General features: G+C 38.8%; 1 protein-coding gene across 6 annotated transcripts in view; it reads left to right on the top strand.

Moving 5' to 3' along the window:
• Positions 1 to 22,772, top strand: part of ABCC8 (ATP binding cassette subfamily C member 8) — an 83,792-nt gene that overhangs the window by 44,941 nt on the left and 16,079 nt on the right. For all 6 annotated transcript variants that reach the window (XM_076344089.1, XM_076344090.1, XM_076344094.1 and 3 more), the window contains exons 17-28: positions 4,651 to 4,686; positions 6,281 to 6,316; positions 9,406 to 9,504; positions 10,357 to 10,441; positions 11,695 to 11,775; positions 14,381 to 14,518; positions 16,934 to 17,059; positions 17,766 to 17,865; positions 18,504 to 18,751; positions 19,685 to 19,845; positions 20,993 to 21,062; positions 21,760 to 21,917. In XM_076344089.1, the coding sequence (XP_076200204.1) occupies positions 4,651 to 4,686; positions 6,281 to 6,316; positions 9,406 to 9,504; positions 10,357 to 10,441; positions 11,695 to 11,775; positions 14,381 to 14,518; positions 16,934 to 17,059; positions 17,766 to 17,865; positions 18,504 to 18,751; positions 19,685 to 19,845; positions 20,993 to 21,062; positions 21,760 to 21,917 (1,338 nt within the window). The remainder of the gene's footprint in view (positions 1 to 4,650; positions 4,687 to 6,280; positions 6,317 to 9,405; positions 9,505 to 10,356; positions 10,442 to 11,694; positions 11,776 to 14,380; positions 14,519 to 16,933; positions 17,060 to 17,765; positions 17,866 to 18,503; positions 18,752 to 19,684; positions 19,846 to 20,992; positions 21,063 to 21,759; positions 21,918 to 22,772) is intronic.

Genomic DNA, 22,772 nt, shown 5'->3' with positions numbered 1-22,772 from the left:
AGGTGTGCAGTCAAGATAAAAACCTTACCCTAAGTGGTAGGGGAGCACATCAGAAAGAACCCCCAGCCAGGGTCAAACAAGCTATCTATTCCATTAATAAGAATAGATAACCACACTTGGGCATTCTGCACTCCAGCAACATAACCTGGGTGAAATTGTAACTAATTTTGAATCAGAATTAATTAGCTTGAGGTGTTGTGCTGCTACAGAATGGCATTTGCACTTTCAGGCCTGAGCTTGTGTCTTTGAATGGAACTATAAAGAGTTACTGGCTCACCAGGAGTGGTCCCTGGCTGTGCTTTTAGATGTGTGCTCCATCCCAGCACTGGTCTAGTGCCTGAGAAATTGAAGAGTTTTTTATAAGTGGCGGTGACCTCAGGGTACTCCCCCAGTGCATCCTGCCTGATTTGACAAGAGGGAGATAGTCGTGTCCTTCCTCCTTTCCCAGGGGGACACAGCAGCTGTGCTCTGACAGCCAGTTATAGGCTATACTTGTGTCTAACTTTTGTACTGGCCATGAAGGGGCGGGGGGGGGGGGGGAAATGCTGCCGAACTCCAACAGCTGTACTGTTCGGGCTTGGTGTCTTGGCCCTCAAACTAAATGACAGGTGATATAATACATTGCAACTCCTGTATATGGTTTCCAGTAAATTACTGCCATCTCTAGTACACTGTCTGATCAATGTGTGTGAACATTTTTGGCTTGTTTATTTTACAGTACTAGACTTCCTAGCCATACAGACTACACTTTCCCTTTTGGCATACAGTTGTTTGTAGATAAAGCTTGACAAACAGTAGAAGAACCTAGAGAAACAATTAATTTTATTTCCAACTGATTGGGAATGAAGGAACAACAGTGCAACTGTAAGTCAAGTCCACGCGCTCCAATGGACAGAGGGTCATTGTTACCCAGTGGGTTCTGCACTGATTTTGTGAAACAATTCTCACAAATTCCTTGAGTGTTTGTAGAGAGATATTATTTATATCCAGCCTTCATGTGTAAGCCAGTCACGCTACTCAGAATTGCGCGTGCTTTAATAGTAATAGTACAAGGAAGGAAGGTTCCCTATTTTATAGGTGGGGAAAATGAAACATGGAAAGGTGACCCTTTCAGCTGGTGAGAGAGACAAGAACAGAAGCCAAAGTTCCGGAACGGGGTGATCTATCCATTGAAACAAACTTCCCTAAGCAGAAAATTAGAGCATGGTGAGGAACCATACAGAATCCCTGCAGCCTTATTAGGTGAATTAATTTCATTTCAGCAAGACTGCAATTTTTTACAGACGACATAGCATGATTAAGAAGTATAATTTGAATGTCTGATCCTAAACGAAAACAGATGACATGGTGGTTTTGATCAGACTGTGTTTTTAAATAACACTTGTTTAGAAGTACGTGCTTCACAACAGTGCAAAGGTCAGAACTGGTTTTCATGTCTTCTATATGTGCCAAAGTATCACAAGGTAAAATTCAGTTGTTATCACATTTGCTTCGCTATCTGTCAGATATGTATAAAGGGGCTTGTGGCTGAAACAATCTTAGCACTGTAAGTGCTGGCTGCACTGGGACAGATTATGTTTTGTCTCATCTTTCAGAGCTGCTACCATATGCACTGGTCTATTCAGCATGATAGATGCAGTCGGTGTAGGCTGCACACCTGTGTTGTAAGCTATCAGATGAAAGCTCCCTTAATTTGATAAGAAAATACTAATGCCTGACCAGGTACATGCAACATTATCCCAGGTTCAAGGAGAGTAGTCTTATCAAGTAATCACCAGAGCTCATAGCCTTAGCTCAGGCAATAAAATGTGTCACCAAAATCAGTAAGATCCTTGTTACAGCTCTTTCTTTGGGATGAGACGAATGCTTGGCTTCAGTCATTCATGTTACAGAATAGTCCTGAATTATTTCATTCCAAATTTCCTTCCCCTTCCCTTCCTCCAAGGTCACAGCTATGAAGACGAAGGATACATCCTGCTGGCATGTCACTCAGTGCTCAGGAAATCTGGATTCTATTCCTGGCCCTTCCCTTGGTCTAATGGATAACCTTGCACAAGTCATCATTTCCCTCCTCTGTGCCTCCATGCTCTATTGATAAAACAGGATTAACTGCATATCATCTTTATTTGCTTCCTATATTTGTTTCAAAACCTTAAAAAGAAATGTAATTTATTCGTGGGCTAGGAATTGGCTAATCAGAAGTGAGCACTGGCTCATTTGTGATTTTTTGTTGTTTGTATTACAGTGTGTGCCTGGAAGATCCAGCTGAGATTACTGCCCCTTGTCCAAAACAGGCTGAGAGCACCTCAGTATAAATATTTTGTAATATGGTTAGAGAATAACAAAAATAGAGAAATCATCATTTACTTTCTGAACAGATGGTAAATAGTATTGATTTCACTGGTTGTTGAGTAAATAATTATAGTATATGCCATGCTAATTTATTCTGGGCAGTATCTCACTTTAAATAGTCCCAGTTCAAGTCCAGGGAGCAGTTTAAGTCTTTTTGGAGTAAATGATATCAGAAAATTGACCTAAATGAGAAATAGTTTGCTCAAACAAAATTATGCCATTTGTTTCTAAACAGGACATATATACTCCCATGTGAATCTAGAGTCCTTATAATGTGAAGGAAGTGCTAGATTTGTTAAGCTTGTTAACCGTAGATTTTCTTCTACTCAATGTGGAGTTGACTGTTTTCATCAAATGACAATATTCTTAAAGTTATTTTGATGCCTAAAAAGTACATTGGTTTTTATAAATATGCGTTTACTGGAGTTTTCAGAAACATCCAGGTACTTAATTTTATTTAAATTGGCAATAGAGATCTGAAGGCTTGAAAATCTCAGTAGGCATCTTTAGACATCCCTATGCCTTGAAAAATTAGAACTAGGCATCATTATCAAACATACATTATTTTGACATTTCAACACTGGTAGGAGATAAATGCATCCTTAATTGCCAGCAGTATGCAGGGAAAGGGGGAAAGGAGGGATAAAACCAAGTCAAAGTGGGAAACAGTGGGTTGAAAAGACTGAGCTAAAACTCCAAATGGAGAATTAATTTTTTCCAGCTACAGAACAGAAACACAGACCAAGGAATTATCTACCAATACTTGCATACAAAAATTGTGGCACCTGTGACTGTATAGCAAAAGAACATGGTAAAGAGAGGAAGTTGGGACATTGCTGTGCACTGCTGCACCTCATGGTACTCTCTGAGAATCATTCGTGCCCTGTGAGCGTGGCGCTTTGCCCTGGTTTCTGAGCAGAAACTGGAGCAAAGTTGCACACCTGCAGTAAGCACAGGTAAATTGTACTAGCCACGAGGGACCCTGGCTGATCTTTGCTTCTTGAGCTACGTTGATGGATTATATGAGCTGCACAGTTTTCTGCCTGTCTTGCAGGCTGGTGTAGGAGAGGAACACAGCGGAGAGGGAGTTGCTGTCATGCACAGGCACTACATGTTGCAAGTTATCAGGGTGTTCCCTGGTAGAATGGATGCCTGGCCGCCTTTGGGGTGGTCCACGAAACAGAAACCAATGTTTGTTGTTCAGGGTCCTCGTGCTGTGCATGGAAGGGCTGGAAAAGGTATTCCCTATTTCAGCCCCTTGATAGTTTCTGTAAAGAATGCGTTGCCGCTTAACGATATGCAGCAGGTTCATGGGTTTTTGGAGGAGGTGCCACTGAGGTGTCACAGTCACTAAAGACCAGTGAAGTGTGGGGTAACTGTGGAAAAGCTTTGTTTGGTACACTGACCTTTGGAATAAAGATACTAGTAGCTGGCTGGCTCTCTCAAATTCTGCAGTAAATTGAATTTAGATACGGTCATTGCTTACTGTGCATAAACTTTCTGGAAGTGTCTCAAACCAACCTTTTAAACTGCAGGTATAGTTTTCTTTCCTGGATATCTATCAGCAAATGGTGTTAGCATAAAGTTAATGAGACTGTTCTCTTTAAAGTATGAAAAACTTTGTTCCTCCTTGATTTTGTTTATACCACTTGACACACAAAATTTTTATTCTTTTCAATGGAACTGAATTTAGCATCAGTAATAAGTATGGCCAGTCATCCTGTCAAAATAGCTCTGTGAACATCTTGGTACACGTTCAAAAACAGCGAAAACAAAACCTGTCCGTCCCTCAGACCTGCCCACACTTACTTATACAGGCACATCCCCCCAAGGACAGGGCTGATACAGAATGCAGCATGTTGCAAGTCAACTGAAGGTGGGATTTGGGGTTCAAACTAACCCATTATATGCTGCAAAGGTGCAGTTACTGCCATGGAAAAATACAGTATCACAAATTACCAGTTTCTTTTCCCTGAAAATGTCCTTCTTTTAATGGAACTAGATTCTCGTCACACTAGGACTTCTCAGTTCTGTTAGCACCTCCAGGACAGAGCGGAGGTGATTTTATTTGTTGAGTCAAATTAAATGTTTATAAGGGAAAAAAAACTGTCACAAAATTTTTTTTTGACTGCTAAAACCAAGTCAGTTTGTGTAGAAGGAACAGATGCTGCGCTGCAGCTCTGTGATAAATACTGTTTGCAGTCTGTGCACTAAGTGGAATTTAATAGTTTTTCTTTCTGGGGCAGATTGCCTGTGCTTACTTAAGTAAACAATCTTTGCTTTCTATTTGTGATGCAGCTGTACTTCTGACAGTGAGACGGGGGAAGATGTCAGGTATGGTATCGTATGCGATTATTGGTCTTCCTACTAAATCAATTGCAACACAAGGAACCAAAGGTTTCTAAAATCTATGCTTAAGATTTTCAGAGTCAGAATTGTGAAAATCAGTGAAACTTTCACTGTGTTAATTAGCTTAGGATACAATTTTTGAAACCACTTATGTGACTTAGGAAAATAAGAGCTGGATTTCCTTTATGAAAACATTGCCATTCAGCGATTTTGAAAATTGTATCCTAGCTTTCCTGTATGTCTTTGAAAATCCTTCTCTCAAAGTCTGAACGAGATTATTCCCTAATGCTACACTTTAAAAAATAGTATCAAGTATTGCTTCAAAGTTTTCGTTTATTAAAGCAAATTCTCCCCATTACCCTTCTCTTCATTTTTTACATCCTGTCATAAGTTTATTTTCTCACCTAGCATTCTTCAGGCACACACAAACCGAGAAGTGTGGGGAGTAGCAGATTAGTCCATCTGTTGGCAAGGGTTCCTTGCATGGAAATTATTTTTACCTGATTAACATAGTTCAGCTTTAATTTGGGGGAATATCTACCAAATCAACTGAGAGCAAAGCTTTCTGACGTGGTTGTCATTTTAGTGTGGCACACAAACCTCCGGAACGGTAAACCTTGTAAAAGTGACAATCCTATCCCTGCTGAAGTCAGTGAGAACTTTGTTACTGAAATGGGCGGAGGAAAAATGTCATATGATGTCCCTTTCCTTGACATGCTAAACTCTGTGTCTTCTACTGAGCAGAGTATTTTCTTGGTTCTGTGACGCACCAACTCTTCTACTGCCTTTTCTTTAGATCTATCAGCCTCTTCTCTCCCATTTGCCTTATTTCTCAGACTTGTTACCTGGTTGTCAGACTGAGTCCTGCAAAACTTCTGCTCCTATCTGTGTGTAGTATAAGAGGGAGTTTCGTGTATCTAACGACTAAGCCTCATGGTAAAGGATACTTGGAAATCCCACAGTTCTTTCTGTATAAGAGAGACTGCAATTTCTGGGCCAAGTTAAAGTGAAACCATTTGAACCCATTAAGATACAAGAGAAATATGGTCAGAATTAGACAGTCACATGTTTGAAACTGTTATGGGGATGGACAGAAAACGGATAACATGCACAACGGTATGGCAAGCATATTAAAAGGTAGGAAAGAATATTAGACTATATGAAACAATTACCTACACTGTCATAGGTTCTGGGAATCCTGGTTGTGCTGGGTAAGAGCTGTAGGAATATGTCTGGTGGTTTTGTTGCACTAGCATCCTGTAGAACATTTTTGGTGTTCTCAGAACAGAGAGTATTTTGAGCCAAAGTCTTGTGAGGCCTTGAGCATTTGCTCATAGGTGTTGAATACTTTCTAGAAGGTGGTTTAGCGCTTCTCAAAACTGAAGCTTTAACCATGCCTTTTTTAGGTCAATATCACGTAGTACAGAATTTTAGCATACTTGAGAGAGGTTTTTTCTGTTATGCAGTCATTTTGCTGTATTTTTAATTATAGCATAGTGACAGTACTTTAAGGTATTATTTGCATTGTCTAAAATAATTGATTTTTAAAAAAAAAAAATCTTATGTTTGTTTTCTGCAGCCCAGAGAAGGAATCTCCTGTTGACATGGAATTCAGGTACAACACTTTAAAAACTAATGGGGGCCTCCAGAGGTCCCTTCCAACCTCAGCCATTCTGTGACTCTGTGAACATTCTTCAGAAGTGTCTGCACTTAATGAGTTGTTCCTCCTTAGAAGGCAAATGGGTTGTCTCTGTATGCAGCTACTTGCAGTAGATTTAGAAGTAAAAACAAGCAAGTGACCCTTGCAGTTTAATAACGGCAAAAAAGTATGCTCCTGAATACTCAGGACTGGCAATATCAGAATGTTCTATTACCTACCATCAGGCTGAAAATAATGGAAGCGTATTTTTTTGTTCATGCAGTAATAGTACGGGACGGGACAGTACACATTTCTCTCATATCTAGAGAACATTTGATTTTGAGTTGTTGACTGATACTAGAAATTCATGAATTGTGCAAAATAATCAAGATAAAGCTGTAGTCAGCAAGCCAAAACACACAGGAAACGCTTTGCAATGTTTTATTTCCTCTACCATTATAATCATAACTCCATTGCATTTTAAGTGCATCTATTTTCTTTTTAAAATCACCAATGTTTCAGACTTGGTAGATTTATTTAGGCACTGAGATTCATATATGAACGCCCCTTAACTAGTCTTATTTTCAGTGATCTTGAATGCGTACTGAGCCTACTGGACTTAACAAAATGAAATGTGAAGATAGAGTTAGATTAATGACTTTAAACAAACAATTTTGACAATGTTTCTGATTCTAAATTAATGAACAGGCTTGATCCTATATTAGCCAAAGCGCATAGTCTCCAGGGAGCTCAGGGAAGGTTTTCCCTGATTATTCTAAGGTTGGATTTTGCTGTCTGCCTCTCTGTGATAATTAAGAGGCTATGGTCAGTCTATCTTGTGTTACCAGAGGAAAAAAATTACACTCCATTGATGAAAATACATGTTTGCTTATGCAGTCTGGGGGCAGGAGGCAATTACTTCCACCTGCAGAATAAATTCCTTGTAAGTCTTTGTCTGCTTAAGCCATTTGTTTGCATTCAGGCTTTTAAGTGTGAAACCTTAGGTAGGTTCAAGGCTTTCAGATAGCGTTGCACACTCTGTTTGAGAATATTTTGTTCTCTGGATTTTTGGCTGCATGTTTCTCACAGTTTTAGGAAAAGTTTTGTTTGACTGCCTCTTTACTGTAAGAAGCACTGTAGACATGCCATAGATTTCTCATATGATCAAGCACTTGCAAGCTTTTTGCTTATGCCAAAATATGATCTGTATGTCATCCTAGTGTCAGTTTGCAATTAGATTAATTTAAGAGGGGTTTACTAAATTCTAAATCGATAATGAATTTTGGCAAGCTCATTGCTTGTTCCCAAATTCCTTGCAGTAATTAATTCTCACTGATGGCCTAAAAGCAGAATGTAAGTCAAACGTGAATGGTGTTCGCAGGCGTTGTGCTGGATCTCAGCATGGAGTGCATCTTACTGGCAGTGCCTGTATCTTCACTGAACAAAAGCACACTTTTTAAAAAAAATTGTAAAAACATTTTCCTCGAAACTTTGCTACTATTTTTCAAAAAATAAATTAGAAGTAACTTTTCAATCGCATTGAGAATTAAGGGCAGCAAAGGCACAGTTTCAAGCAATGAAAAGGAGGGGAAGGGAATACATGTTTATCTTGGAATGCTCAGAGCAATTTTTTCTCAATCATTGGGATGAGAATTTCATACTAATTGAAAAAATGCTTCCCTCTTGAGGCAGAACTGAATGCTCTTTGAATTAGGTTTTGGGACTGCAGGCTGGGCTGCGTAGGGGATTTTTTTCTGTCTTTTCTTTTTTTTTGTTTCTGTTTCATTTTCCAATAAAGAGAATTCATAAAACATAATTAAATTCTAATGAGCCATCAGACATTTGAACTTGGAAGCATGTTAGCAGGGTAGTGTAACTGTGTGTTCTTTCAGGTCATCAAAGAAAATTGGATCCTATAATGACTTCTAAGCAAGCTTGGTGAAAGCCTGAAAAAATGAGCAGGGCAAGTGACCTTAACTCCTGATTAAAAAAAAAGATAAAGCGCCTGGTGTATTTTGGCAGCTCATGGTTTGAATTGTATTCAGGTCCAACTAGAAAGAGGCTGCTGTAATGTCTGTCTAGCAGACAAAGGCTACGTTTGGGTGAGAGGTCCTATCTTTTTATTGGATTAGCTGATATAGCTGGAAAGAAAACAGATATGCTTTTAGGTGTATGATCCCTCTTTTGGCCCTTTTCTGGAGAAACGGTGATATGCCAATGAGTTTTCCAACAATATCGGTTTCTCTAATAAAAAATGTTGCCTTACTGGGGTCCTTAGTGCGCAACAGCCACAAAAGCACTACTACTTCACTAGCAGGCAGATACATTTATTTTTAAATAGTAATAATAATAATACCTATGAAATAAAATATGCATGGTGAGATCCTGTTGACCATAGCCTTCTGATGGTACATTATGGGGGCAATTCCACAGGGGGAAATTTAGCAAGTATTTTTTGTCTGTGTTCTCTTTTATTGTCTTCGTAGACATAGAAAGATTTTACCCATGGCTACCCATTTACTTTAGGACTCAAGTTCTCTTCTTAGAATGGGGAAAATAAATGTTGGGGGGGTGGGGTGGGATTGCCTTTGTGCACGTGTGGAGTTGTTATTTTTCTTTTTAAACACCTTAAAAATATCTTTTTAGAACGTCCCTCCTGAAATGTGTTGCCTAACTAGTGATCTGCCATACATTTTTTTTTTTTATTAGTCTGTCCAAACAGAGCTGGGATTCAGTCTTTGGTAATTTTCTTCCTGCCATCTGCACTGCTCAAGAGGCAGCTTTACTGAGCTAGCCTCTCCAAAACCCACCTCACAGCAGAAAAAGAGGGAACAAGCTGAAATTTAGTTAGGTGAACAATTTCACTATTCTGTTGGAAATTTAACATCGTATGTATTTCCTTGATGGGAGAGCTATTGATTGTCCTAAAGAACAAAAATGAAAGAGTGTTTTTGAAGACTTACTACCAGTTTCCTCCTTTACAAGAAAATGGTTTCCAAAAACGCCTGCTGCCCTGGTAAGCTGGGAACTCTGGGGTTTTTTTGTTTTGTTTTGTTTTCCCCCAGGAAAAGAGGATCAGTAGCATATGCATCACAGAAGCCTTGGTTGCTCAATGCCACAGTGGAAGAGAATATCACATTTGAAAGCCCTTTTAACAAACAGAGGTAACAGGTTTCAGCACTGTTACATGCTTTACTCCCCCTTTCGCTAAATAATGGACTTGCATAGGCCTCAGGTCACGCATGTGGGTCCCCACCTCCCCCTAGTAACAAACATACTGCACCTGCCTGAACATGACAAAAGACCTTGAGTCCCCCTTTGACCATGTTTTTCCTGAAGGACACAAGGGACAAAGTTCAGTCTCACTTTAACTTCAGTGTGGTAGTGTTTTCATTTCCCAGGACCGTGTTTGTGCAGCATGCAGTATTCTCTTCTTATAGCTAATGGACTAGTTTAACTGTCTTAGAAGGACTTTAGCTATTCGGGAGTGGGAATGTTGTTTATTACAATTTCAGTGTTTGGTACATTGTGAAGGATTAATGGGCTGCCTTTTTATTCAGTACAAATGCCCACCGAACATTCTAAAATACTTAAAAGTTAATTGCTGGTATTCCATCCCCCCTGCCCTTAAGAAGTGGTTGGCTATGTATTCACATCCTACGCACATTTTTTTTCTGTCATCCTTGGATACTGAAACAAGAAACAAGGGCCCTGGGCATGAAAAAAGTTAAATGCTAAACACAGTATGCCATGGAAGACGTTGTGCTTGTTTTGCCTGTTTTTAGCTACTAAATGTTTTTAATTGGGAAGCTGACCTAAGATGCTTTTTCTTAGCTGAAATATTATTTACTTGCCTGTGATTGAAAGAGATCCCATTAGAACAATTAGTGGCTGACAAATATGTTTTCCACTGTGTGATTTTTCCAGCTGGTTAATTTTTGTTCCTCTGCAGGTAGGAAATGTGCTTCTTTAGCAGTATCTGTGTGGATTTTGTGTTACCTGCTTTGTTTCCACAGGTACAAAGCAGTAATTGATGCTTGTTCCCTCCAGCCTGATATTGACATTCTCCCTCATGGAGACCAAACCCAGATTGGAGAGAGGGTCAGTAAACAGCTTCTATTTTTGTTTTAAATATATAGAGGGTTTATTATTATTTTGTTGTGTTCTTAAAATCTTGCCCGTTATTTGGCAACAAAGGTAATCTTTTAGTTGAATGTATGTTTGGGTCATTAGTCTGAAAGCTCGTTGCTCAGTAAACATGGAAACACTGTCATTTATGTGAGATGCAATAATTTAAATGTGCTGATATCAGAATGTTTGACTAATTCTGTGGCTGCTATCTCAGATATCCTGACTTCACGGTGCATTTTTTGGTTTCTTTAGGAGTAACATAAAAATAAGTAATTCATAGATCTTTAGAGCCCCTTCATTTAAAAAAAAGCAGATGTTTAATAAACAGCAAACTAAGCTTTATCACATCAGGGAAGATTAGGGAGTGACAAGAAAGGAAACAGAAGTCCCAAATTTGTAAACAATTTACTCTGGCATATACTGGCACTGTCACAAACAAACAAAACAACAAAAAAAAACCCAAAAACACAACAAACCACCCACACACAGATACATTTAAGGATACATTTCCATGCCTAATCTCCACACTGGCTACCATGCTAATTTTAAATGGATTAGTTCCTAACCCAATTCATTGTGTAGCCAAACAAATGTTTTTTGACAGAAGGAGGGGAGGGGAGGGGAGGGAGAAGGTGTCTAGCATCTTTTGGCAGCAGTACTGGCTTATGAGAGCTTAAGGTGTTTGTGAAACTGCAGGCAGGTCACAGGCAGGACAAGTAACTTAGAGTAGGGTGGTAGCAGGGAACTAAGGGCCAAAAACAAGGACAATAGCAACCAGGTAATGTTCACCTCAGCATGGTCTGACCTCCCAGCTAGCAATTACTGATTACAGTATATAACGGAGCTGATATAGTGTGACAGCATACGATTACAAAAATAAATAAAAAACAGGACACAGCCAGACTCGTAAAGCTAACTTTTGAGTAGAAGTCTAGTTTAGAGTGCCTGCAGAATATCTATGCCACCTACGCCATTATGTCGCCACAAACCATTAAACATTTCCCATCCCTCTGGAATGTATGGAGTACAGCTCCAGACAGAGTGCTCTGGCTTTTCTAACAATTTGTGTACTGTGTCCCAGCTGAATTACAGGCCCACGCTTTTGAAAAATTTGTCTGAGTTTCTTTGTCTGGAAAGTCTTCTGTGGATAATCTGATCAAAACATGAATATTCAACTGATGTTTCTATAACTGTCTGACTGTTTTTCTCCTGTTTATCTGCAGGGTATTAATCTGTCTGGAGGGCAGCGCCAACGTATCAGTGTGGCAAGAGCACTTTACCAGCAGACAAATGTTGTGTTCCTGGTGAGTAGGTGCCATTATGTTTATGCTGCAAACATAAGCATGACATGCGAGCATTTAGAGTATTGCATGGGTAATACACACAGAACACTGCTTCACTGAGCTAAGCCAAACGTGCACTGTTTATTTTATATCCGTTGTCAGCTAGCCTGCAGGTAAGAAGCATTTTGTAAATGCTGCAGACAGATAGATACTAGGATACAAATTGAAATGCTGATGCTTCCCCTCTCAGTCTATTGAAATTTCTTTTTGACCCTTGTGTTTATCTTTGGTACTTAGAAATTTAATAGTCTCAGCTGTATTCATAAAATTCCTAAGCTGTCTCAGGCCTAAAATTAATGTTGTCCTGTGTCTGGGGTGTTTCCTTTCTGCAACAAACTAAGCTGTCTTCCCACCCTGAACTGCTTGTTGTATATCCTGTCCTACCTTCAACAGAAGTGCTATGGAAAAAGGAGTGAGAGCAGGCTCTAAAAACTTAGTAGGTGGGAAAACAGATGCATCCTACACACTCGCTAGTAGTGAGCTTGCTGGCTTTCCAATTTAGGACTTCCTTGAAAACTGAGCTTAAGAAGGAGCTTTGAATCCAGCTGTTATGACAGCCAGACATGAGTCACGTGGGACTAGAAAAGCTGTGCACATTAGAGGTCATCCCTGAAAGTCTGGGAGGTTACTTAGACCTTTCCCTGTAATTAGGCTGATCAATATGTGCTTGCTTCGTGTGCAGAGCATTTCCAGGCATTGACCAGAATGCAGGAGGGTAGAGAGCAGTTGGGCCAGGTGCGGCAAATCAGCAGATCCAGTATTGGGCTGTAACTTGGTTTTGTCACTTTCGTCCTTTTGTGCAGGACACTCAATGATCTCCTGATAGTAGCAGGTTCTCTTACGGTTTGATAATGTAAAAGCACCTGCAAAGAAACTTTTTTCCAGTTATTAATCTTTCCAATATAATCAGGAATCCTATATGTTAGTATTTGCAAACACTCAGTTCTTTTAAGACTGATTTTGTAAACAAATGCTTATGAAACTTCTCTCTCACAAGCGTGCACCTCATATTCAATAACCTTTTGTATTCCCTAAACTTCTTGTGATCATTGCTGATATGAAAAAAGGTCACGTGATAATTCATTATGGATTTTATTCTTAATTATATTCATTCATTCAGCATGTTTTATTTGTCATGTCGGACTAGTCCTGTAGCATGAACTGATTTTTTTCAGGTGTCTTGTCATCAATGCGTCATTATATGCGTCCTATGTGGTGAGTGCCGCCTTAATGAACAGCCTCGCCTGACTGCACAGTGCAATGTCATGTTCTGTGAACCGGCATTTTCAGTTCACAGAAGTGCAGCATTGCATACGAGGTGGCCGTGCACAGACTCGGGGCACAGAATGATGTTTAGGTCTGTGCCAGACCAGAAGAGTGCAGCAGTAAAGCTGACAGCATACATCGGTGCTCAGTGAGCGCAGTGCACACGCAGTTGCGCACACATTGTTGAGAATAAATTCTGTATCACAGTCTGAAGTTACTGTGTGGCAAAAGCACTTTTTAATTGCTCTATGTTATGATGCTCTGATTTATTAGAATTTCAGTGGTCATGTTTATCCTACTGTTGATTTCAGATATTTTTGGTTTTGTAGATACATGAAAGCAACAATGCTAAAGTATCTAATGCAGTCACAATATAAATTGTTGCAAAATTGAAGGGAATAAAAGTTCAAGGGGATTTTCTAAAGCACTCACCTTTTTGCTTATACCTTTCCCTAACTGGTGGCAATGATGTCACTCAGAGAAAGCAGAATTAATTCAAATTCAACCCTACTTTATCAGCAAACATCTGGACAAAAGAAAACAAAATTCGATTTTTAAGAAATCCTGGGTTTAGTGTAATATAATAGTATGAAATAATGATACTAAGTAAATCCTACAGCCAGTATTAGTAGTGCAAGCAGAAATAATAGATTTGTAATTCCATATAAATAGGATTATGTAAACAAGTCTCGCAGAAGATGGTTTAGTTAGAAGATTAGTTTATGCCTAAATTAATTGCATATAATTCATTGATTCAGTAAGATAATCTAGGTCGTAAATCAAGCATCTGAGCAGAGTCATCAAACTGATCAATATTTCTCCTTTTGTGATTCTTTGTTAATAGAGTTTTGATTTATGGATAAAAAAATCAGAAGGCAATTATGTACAAGGGAAATAAAAATGTGCTCTTTGTCACTGTCCCTGGAGCAGTTTGTGTAATGTAATATATGCCATAGACATACATTGCTGCACTGTCTTGAGTCTGACAGGAACAATGTACTGCAGTTATGGAGGCTAGGAAACGCATCTGTTAAGAGAGGAGCAGATCCCAGAAAGCCTCAGGAAATCATAGCATTTACACAGCTGACGTGGCCGTGTGTCCGAGTACTCACTGCAGAAAGACAGTTCAAGGTTTGTTGTCATGTAATTTAAGAAAACCGTTCCTCAGAACAATTTTGATCTTCTGATGGCCTCTTTTGTCTATATTGATCTAGCTGGTTTTACCGGTATTACAATCTGTCAGTTTCCTGAAATCGCATAAATGCTGGCTCCAAAAGCTGACCTCTTTTCCTCGTGACAGGATGATCCATTTTCTGCACTGGATATCCACCTAAGTGACCATCTCATGCAAGAAGGGATCCTGAAAATGCTACAGGAAGACAAGCGGACCATCGTGCTAGTAACTCACAAGCTGCAGTACCTACCCCATGCTGACTGGGTAAGAAAGCTCTTCCCGTTTTTCGTGAGGAGGCAAGAATGCAGCACAATGATGTCTTGCTGCAAGCAAGGCTTTCGCTTCATCTTTCCGCCAAGTGGTAGATAAGTGAGAAGAGACATAATAAAGACCTTTTGAAAACTAGCCAGTGAGTTTGGGATGCCATAATTTTGGGATTCCCATCTTAGAACACCTAAATAGGTTGGATTTTCATAGAGCTGATACTTAATACTCTCATGAAAGCAGGCTGCATTTAAAATATTTTGAGTATCCAAAAACATTAGTTATATTTTTTTAATCTCAGACCAGTGAAATGTTTGAGTAACATATTTGCCTCTTCTGGGATTTTACTAGGAATTTGTCTCTGCTGTCACAGAAAAAGGTATGTTTATGGATATTGAGGTGCATGGAAATATAAGGAAAACATCAGTATTACCTTGCAATTAGTACTAGTACATAATGTGTCAAGAGCATCTGTACCCTTTGTACGTTGGCAAAATTTTAAGAAATGTGTAGTATTCAATTGTTTTGTTAGGTTTCTTTGTTACCTCTTGTAGTTTACAGAAAATAATGAAGGTATGCTTTCTATAACAGTTTGCAGTTGCAAATGTCAAAGATGAAGCACATCAAGTAGGGTAAGGAGGTTTGTTTTGTTGGATTTTTTTTTTAGTTCATTGGTTCACACTGGCCTTGCACTTAGTTCTCCTACAGTTACCCAGCTGCATCACAGGTCTTCTTGCCCACGAGGATTGATGACTGCAGTTATGCCTCCTAGCAGGACTTCTCTGTCATTTGCATCTTGCACAGACTATAGCAGCGGTTACTCTGTCTCAAGAAATAATCGTTTTTCAGCTGCTTTCTGTTCTTCGTATTGGCTTGCTATAAAGTTGCAAATAGACATTAATCTTGTTCTGATCGTGTTTTTGGTGGGCAGCATTTCTCCTTTACGGTGTCTGCTGTGACCTTGTCCCTCAGTTATGCATCCTTAAGAATTATTACTGCTGTTCTAAACACAGTTCTGGTTTTCCGGTTAGTGTCTTTCAGGATAAAGGAATTTTCTGCCTCCTTCCCCTCCCTGTGAGATCCATCTTAGCTTCCTCTTTTTCCAATTGTTATGTATTGGCTTTTTTTTTTTATGGACAGCTATGGCCTTGTATCAGTATAATATTTTCTTTTTCTTTATGAATGTCAGACCCATTTCTAGGTGTTCATGTTTTATGAGATGCTCTAAGAGAATTATTTTATTTTTATTATCTTCTAATTGGGTTTCAGTAATGTTTTATGAAATATAGTGTTCCAAACAGCCTGTAGGTCAGCAAGGATTTGTATTAATTAAGTTTATAATTAAAAATTATTTATTAAGAGAGAGTTCAGGGTTTTTTCCTAAGCACAGCTCTCATTAAGCCTTAGGAAATTTTGCCCAATGGAGTGCAGCAGGAATATTTATTTTATTTTATTTTATTAAGGAATTTTAAATAAAAATATAATTTGAAGTATATGTGATGGCCCTCCTAAATCTTCATAGCAAAACCCTCAGAAGAATTCAGGGTCCAGCCCAATTACAGGTTTCCTGAATAAATTGACTACAAAAAGATCCTTGTTTGCTTTATTTCTTCTTGTCCTCTGGTGTAAGTTCTTAGCAACAAGTGGAATAGATTATTTCCCTCCCACCCCGCCATGAAATTTCTGAGTTTCCAGGGACAGAGAAAAATAAATACTGCATTAACTATTTTCTAACAATGTCACGTGCGTTTACAATCCACACGCCTCATTTTCCAATTCTTCTTGTCAGATCTAAAGTGAAGGTAGTTACACTGTGTATATAATGTAGTTACACTGATATAAACCTGGAAACCACACCCTTCAGACTTTGTCTTCACATACACTTTTTTTCCACATCGTGTCCACTATTTATGCTCTTAAAAGCTTTAGGGATTCAAATTCCGTAGCTTTTCCTTATCAGGTCCATGATATCAAACAGACTGTGGAGCCAGCATGCTCGTATCTAATTGCCTGAATGAGGGCAAAACATGCTGCGCACAGTGTGTTGCTAAAAGCCTTTTCCTTTTAGGAGGTAAGAGAACTCTAAAATCTTATCTTGCTAATGACTTGTGTTTAGGAAGAGTAATGCACTCTCCTGTCTGCTGATGGGGACCCCGGCCTTCTTTCTTACTTACTTAAAAGCAGCCTTTCTTTCTGAAAGCATGAAGTGCAGGAAGTTTCTCTTTTTGCAGCATCTTGAGTAAAGGGAATAGAGTTGAGAGAGAACTTCATTGTCTTTTTAAAAGACAGATTTGTTCGCAGATATATTCTTTATTTAAGAACAGGGAAATTTCTGTCCAGACACAGCAACATAGCTTTAAAATAAATAGAGATACATGGCTATTTATCTCACCCCTTGTGTTTCTAACTTTTTAGATAATTGCCATGAAAGATGGTAACATCCAGAGAGAAGGAACACTCAAGGACATTCATAAATCAGAGACTGAGCTCTTTGAACACTGGAAGACGTTAATGAATCGACAAGACCAAGAGCTGGAGAAGGTGTTTGATCGACAAAGGGCAATCGACATTTGCAAAAAACGTGACAAGTTTGTTTTTCTTAGGTTGAAAGCATTAGCAAGGATTGACATGCTGTGTGTGATTTCTAACTTAGTATGAATGTAGTATTACTATTACCATTATTATTTATCTGTTAAGAAAAGTTCCTTCATCTGGACATCTCATACCTCCTCGATACTGTTGCCTCTGACCCATTCTTGTTAGTGAAGCCCTATCAAAATATTCTTATCTAAGGAATATTAAATTGGGCCATTTTAGGAGAAAATCATTGGTAATGTGCAATACTGACAACTGCTTCTATAAATATGCCTGAATTTACTCATTGCATTGGGTAGAAGTGTTTCAGATGTGCCTATATCAAGCTCTCTAAATCATTAACACATTTTGTCTTTAATACTACAACACAGGAAGAATGAGATATTCATCTTAGTTCTTTTTAATTCAGGGATATCTGTCCAAGTTGAGATTCCAGGAGGGTTGGGATTGACAACCTGAAATTAATGTCAGATATCTAATTTATGTCCTTTGTTTTTACACAGAAATAGCAAATCAATCACTTATGACTGCCTGCTGCAAGATTCTCACTTTTGTTTTTCTCTGACATTCTGATTGGAAACAAGTTTTGTCATAGCTAGTAATTTTTTAATTAATTCTCTGGTTGAAAACACACGAACTGTCCCTTTTTTAGGAGACTATTATTGAAAGAAAAACTGTTTTGGAAAGAACAAATCTCCGGAGGACTATGTATTCCCGTGAAGCTCTGCTGAAAGATGATGAAGAGGATGAAGGTAAAAGGGCACCCTTTGAGCCCAGTACCACTACATTACTGTTTCACAGTTAAATTATTTTAGAATGAATTAACATAATTAAAACTGGCAAGAGAATAATCGTTTTTCATGTGGGTCGTGATTTTTCGACCCACATTTTCATGTGATTCTTAAGAGTGCTGTTTCCATTGATTTTACCTCTGGACTACAGTGATTTCAAGCATTCAGAAGTCATAGCTTCCTCCAAACTTTTGAGGGTTTTTTTTCTTGTACTTGAACATGATTTGATAATGAAAGAGGAATAACATTGAATAATTTATGCTGGGTGAGCTTCAAACCTGTCAATAGCTAAGCACACCTGTTTAAGGTTTTACTTAGGAAAAAATTGCAGTTAATTTTTATCAAGTCAGTACTTCTGAATTGCAAAAACATGACAGGAGACATTGATCACCTAGCGCTAAGGCTTTGGCATCTTTTTAGTATGCATTGCTACTAACTTTAGCAGGCTAATACATGCATGCCTGAGCAGGTAATTTCACCTTAAAGCCACTCTTTATCCTGTATAAGACGACCTCTTTTGTAGCTGCCACTTGCCAGTCTCTATGAAAGGTGTGTACGAGTAAGTCAGCGTGGCTGTACTTTTTTCATGCACATTGCAGAAGAAGTGACAGAAAGCGATGATGAAGACAACCTGTCTTCAGTGCTGCATCAGAGAGCAAAGATGCCCTGGAGAGCCTGTGGCAAGTACCTCAGCGCAGCAGGAATCCTCCTCCTGCCGCTGCTGGTTCTGTCCCAGCTGCTGAAGCACACGGTGATGGTGGCCATCGACTACTGCCTGGCACGCTGGACCTCGGCTGCCATTTCTGCGAAGACGGAGCTAGAGCTGAAAAACTGCTCTCACTGTGGGGTATGCAGCGCCTCGTTCACCTTCCTTTTATGATTTAACCGGTGGTGACCTCCCACTGTCAACCTCTGCTCCAAGATTTGTATGCAATGTGCTATATTTCTAGTAATAGAGCCACTCCAGAGTATTTTGAGGGTTAATGCCTTTTCAGGTAGTTTTGTTGTATTTATGCTACATTTGTTGTATTTTCACCATCTAGCTGATATGCCTAAACCTTCGTCTCTAAAGTAATTTTGGTATCATAGTTCCTTTTTCTTTTTCCTGTACTGTTGCATTCTCATTGCAAGTAGGACTTTCAGGTTTTGTAACATATGGGAAACAGACTTTGTTGTTGTTGTTGACAAGCACGCTTTTTTGGTTGATTTTTCTGTGAATTCCACATGGAACTGACCACAGTGTTACGTAGCAGGGTAGTCTGTATGTATAAAGCAGTAGCGGAGGGATTTTGTTAGAACTGGGATTGTTTTCTTTATCGGGATTCAGTGCCTACAAATAATCCACATTAATATTTGGGAGGTGCATGTGTGATTTCACTGGAGTCACACTTTCATCTCTAAAAGATGCTTTATTGATGCTGGGTTTTAATATGAAATTAGTATTTCAAATTAAAAACTATTATATTCTGTTCCTGTTTAAAAAAAAAAAACAAACCAAAAAAAACCAACAAAGCCATAATAAATGCTTTGAAGATGGTTCTTTCAGATGAAATTATCAAATATATCTTTTCAGGGTTTTTTGTAGTATTCTATGATTTTAAATTTCTGACTGATCTCTTTCATGCAAACACTCCTCTCTCCAAAGGATAATTAATCGTGGTTTAAGATGGTTGAAAATTGTTGGCAGTTTAATTTAGGGAGTCTTGTGTTTGTGTTTTTACAAGAAATTTTAAACATAATTTACAGTGAATAATTTTGTTACTCTTTCTTTGTTTCTTAGGATTTCAACCATTCTCCATATTCAAAAGTTTTCAGCATTCTCTGCTGTCTTGGGATTGTATTATGTCTTGTCACATCAATAGCAGTGGAGTGGACTGGCTTGAAAGTCACCAAAAAGCTACACTCTTCTTTACTAAATAAAATTATTTTGGCTCCAATGAGGTATTCCTCTGATTGTAATACAAATCGTATTGTAGTCATTTTGTGTTCCTTACTTCAAGGCAGTCTTCTAAGCACAGTTCTTACTAAGAAGTGACTGTGAATCACATTTTTTTAATGTCATTGAAAATCATCAGATATCAAACTACTGAGCAATTTTTGAAAATGGTACCCAGGCTGCTCGTGTTCCTAGACACTAGTCAAATGCCTCTCCTGCCTGACTGCGACTTTAGAGATTTACTTCCTTGCATGTTTAATTTCTCTTTGCTGTTTTTCATTAGGGAGAAAACACAATTATTGATCAATATGTTGTACAGTTCATTCATAGCATGCATCATAATCACTGGAAATATTTACTGTCAGGCAGCAATTGTGCAAGCTTATGAAAGATAATGAGCTTAGACAAGTGTCATCACAGGCATCATTAGAGTACACTGGGGTGCACAGATACCGGTAAAGGCCTTTGTTGTCCTGCCTAAGTTTTATTTCTAAAGCATGGAAGGAAAGTTGTAGCTGGATTCAAACCTGCAGCTGTTACTGAACATTAGGAAAAATACCTTCTTACTTTTAAGCTAACTGTATTTGACCCAGAAATCATGGAGAAATAATATACATGGGAAACCTCAGATATTTTTTTAAAAACTTTTTTTTTTCAGGATAGAATTAGACCAGGCTCAACATGAGTTATGGAACAGTTAACAATTTCAGAGCAATAATGAAGTTTGCATTTTGCATATGCAAATGTAAAGGAAAGGTCTTTTAATATATTATTCCAACAGTTGTTCTTAGTTATGCATTTCTGTTCCCAGAAAAATGCAAGACTTGCGATTAACTTTGTTTGCATTTTTCATGAATTGAAGAGGCCTCAAACTGCAAATCCGAAAGGATTTTTTAAAATGTAATCATGTGATTTGCATAGCTTAGGCAGTAGAGGGAGCTGAGGACATGCTTGCTGTTGCTGGGTTACAGTCAAGACTGCCATTTTATTGGAAAGCCATGGTTATGGGGAAGAATGAAAAACTTTACTATGGTTGTCAATTTATTTGCTTGTGTCTGTGATACAGTACCTAGCTTAAGGAAGAGAGAAAAAAAAATTAAAACTATTCTAGTCTCGATATTTTAATCTTTCCCATTCTTTGTCTCATTTTAGGTTTTTTGAAACAACACCTCTGGGAAGTATATTGAACAGATTTTCAGCTGACTGCAATACCATCGACCAGGTACTGAATAAATATATTCAAGCTCCCAAGTTATCCTATCTTCCCCAGTCTGAAAGACTGGATTTTCATTTATTATACACTCATTTAGATGAAGTTTACTGATGATCTATGATTTTGACTACTATATGAATTTGCATCATGATTTTCTAGGTTCAGAATGAATTCCTCATCTTAAATGCACATTGAAAAACCATTTATTTGATTAAGATGCCCCGTATAGAAAAGGGAAGCGAAATCAGATCAATAGTGATATTCCCCAAATTAAGAGGACCTACTTTTTTTAAAAGTGGGTAAACACATTCACTTGACACATATGAGCAAATGAAATGAGAAAAAGGCAAATGCTGTTGCCCAAAATAGAAATGACTGAAATTCAAATTATCAGTATTTGCCCCAGACTGCACTGCCAGTTCATAGGATCAGTGCAGACGCTGAAATTGTCTATTGCGTGCCATCTGTAATCCACTGACATGAGGATTGTGGTCCACAATGCAGACGTGACGCAGGCCCACAGAAATCCCTTCAGACTTTCCCAAAACCCAGCAGTCAATTCAAAAGCAGACCTGTATGCTTAGTGCTTCAAATCCTCAAATTTTTTTTCCTTGTGTAAGTGAGAGAAAGGAAAATGAAATAATGCTGTTTTAAACTTGATATGTTACGGAAGATTCTGTGTGCTTATCCTTCTTTATCTATACAGCACATTCCAGCTACCCTGGAGTGCTTGAGTCGTTCCACATTGCTGTGTGTATCTGCTCTTGCTGTCATCTCATACGTCACACCAATGTTTCTCATTGCCCTGGTTCCCCTCGCAATCATGTGTTACTTCATACAGAAGTACTTCCGAGTCGCATCACGGTAAGAGCATAAACCAGTATTATTCTGGCAATAGAAATGTCTTCTACAATGCATGATTGCATTGCAGAATTGCAGTGCTGGAGAACTTGATGTTTAAATTCGGTCCTGTCAAAGCCATGGCCCTGTCTGAAAGTGAGCCAAATCCACTACAGTGAAAATGTGTCATTTTACCAAGTGCCTTTGTCTGCAGCTCTTTGAGCAGAACTTCTGGGAGGCCTGAGCAGGGTCTTTGTCCATGATTGAAGTTTCTTAGAGTTCACAGGACACAAAAAACCAGCTGGATTCTGTCCTTCCCAAGGGCTGCGTGCTGGGTACGTCCAAGAAAATGTGGTGACAGAACAGGGAAACTGATGTCTGCCTATCCAATTGGAAGTGGAAATCTGTAAAGCCAGGGAGAGGCTGGAGAATGCTGCCCATTAAGGATCCAGCATGCAAGAGCATCCTCTTTTGTTCTGGGTGCCTTTTAGTTTTTAACAAGTTGAAAAATTTTAGCTATATCTGTGATTATTCTCCTTCTATGGTCATACAGCTCCCCCCCCCCCCCACTGGCACTCAAGAAGCGTTTGCAGCAATGCTGCATTTATCCCTTCATGTACACATGGATCGAGAGGGAGTCTGCAACCAATTTACTTCCTGCTGGAAGGAACTGAGACTAAATAGAACTTCACCCCACGTGTGCTTCCACTGATTTGATGACTACACATGAAATGAAGAAGCACAACCTAATGATGAGTGCAGGCTCTCATTTACTCTACTGAGTGTATGAGTTATACTGTTAGCTCAGTGAGAAGTTGTGCTGTCATCTGGAGATAGAGAGGAAGTTGCCTTCTGCTTAGCTCGAGCTCTTATTTGCAG

This window comes from Aptenodytes patagonicus, chromosome 7, assembly GCF_965638725.1.
Source record: "Aptenodytes patagonicus chromosome 7, bAptPat1.pri.cur, whole genome shotgun sequence".
In the NCBI taxonomy this organism is placed as follows: Eukaryota; Metazoa; Chordata; class Aves; order Sphenisciformes; family Spheniscidae; genus Aptenodytes; species Aptenodytes patagonicus.
Note: the sequence above shows the minus strand (reverse complement) of the source record. Positions and strands in the feature narration are given on the sequence as shown.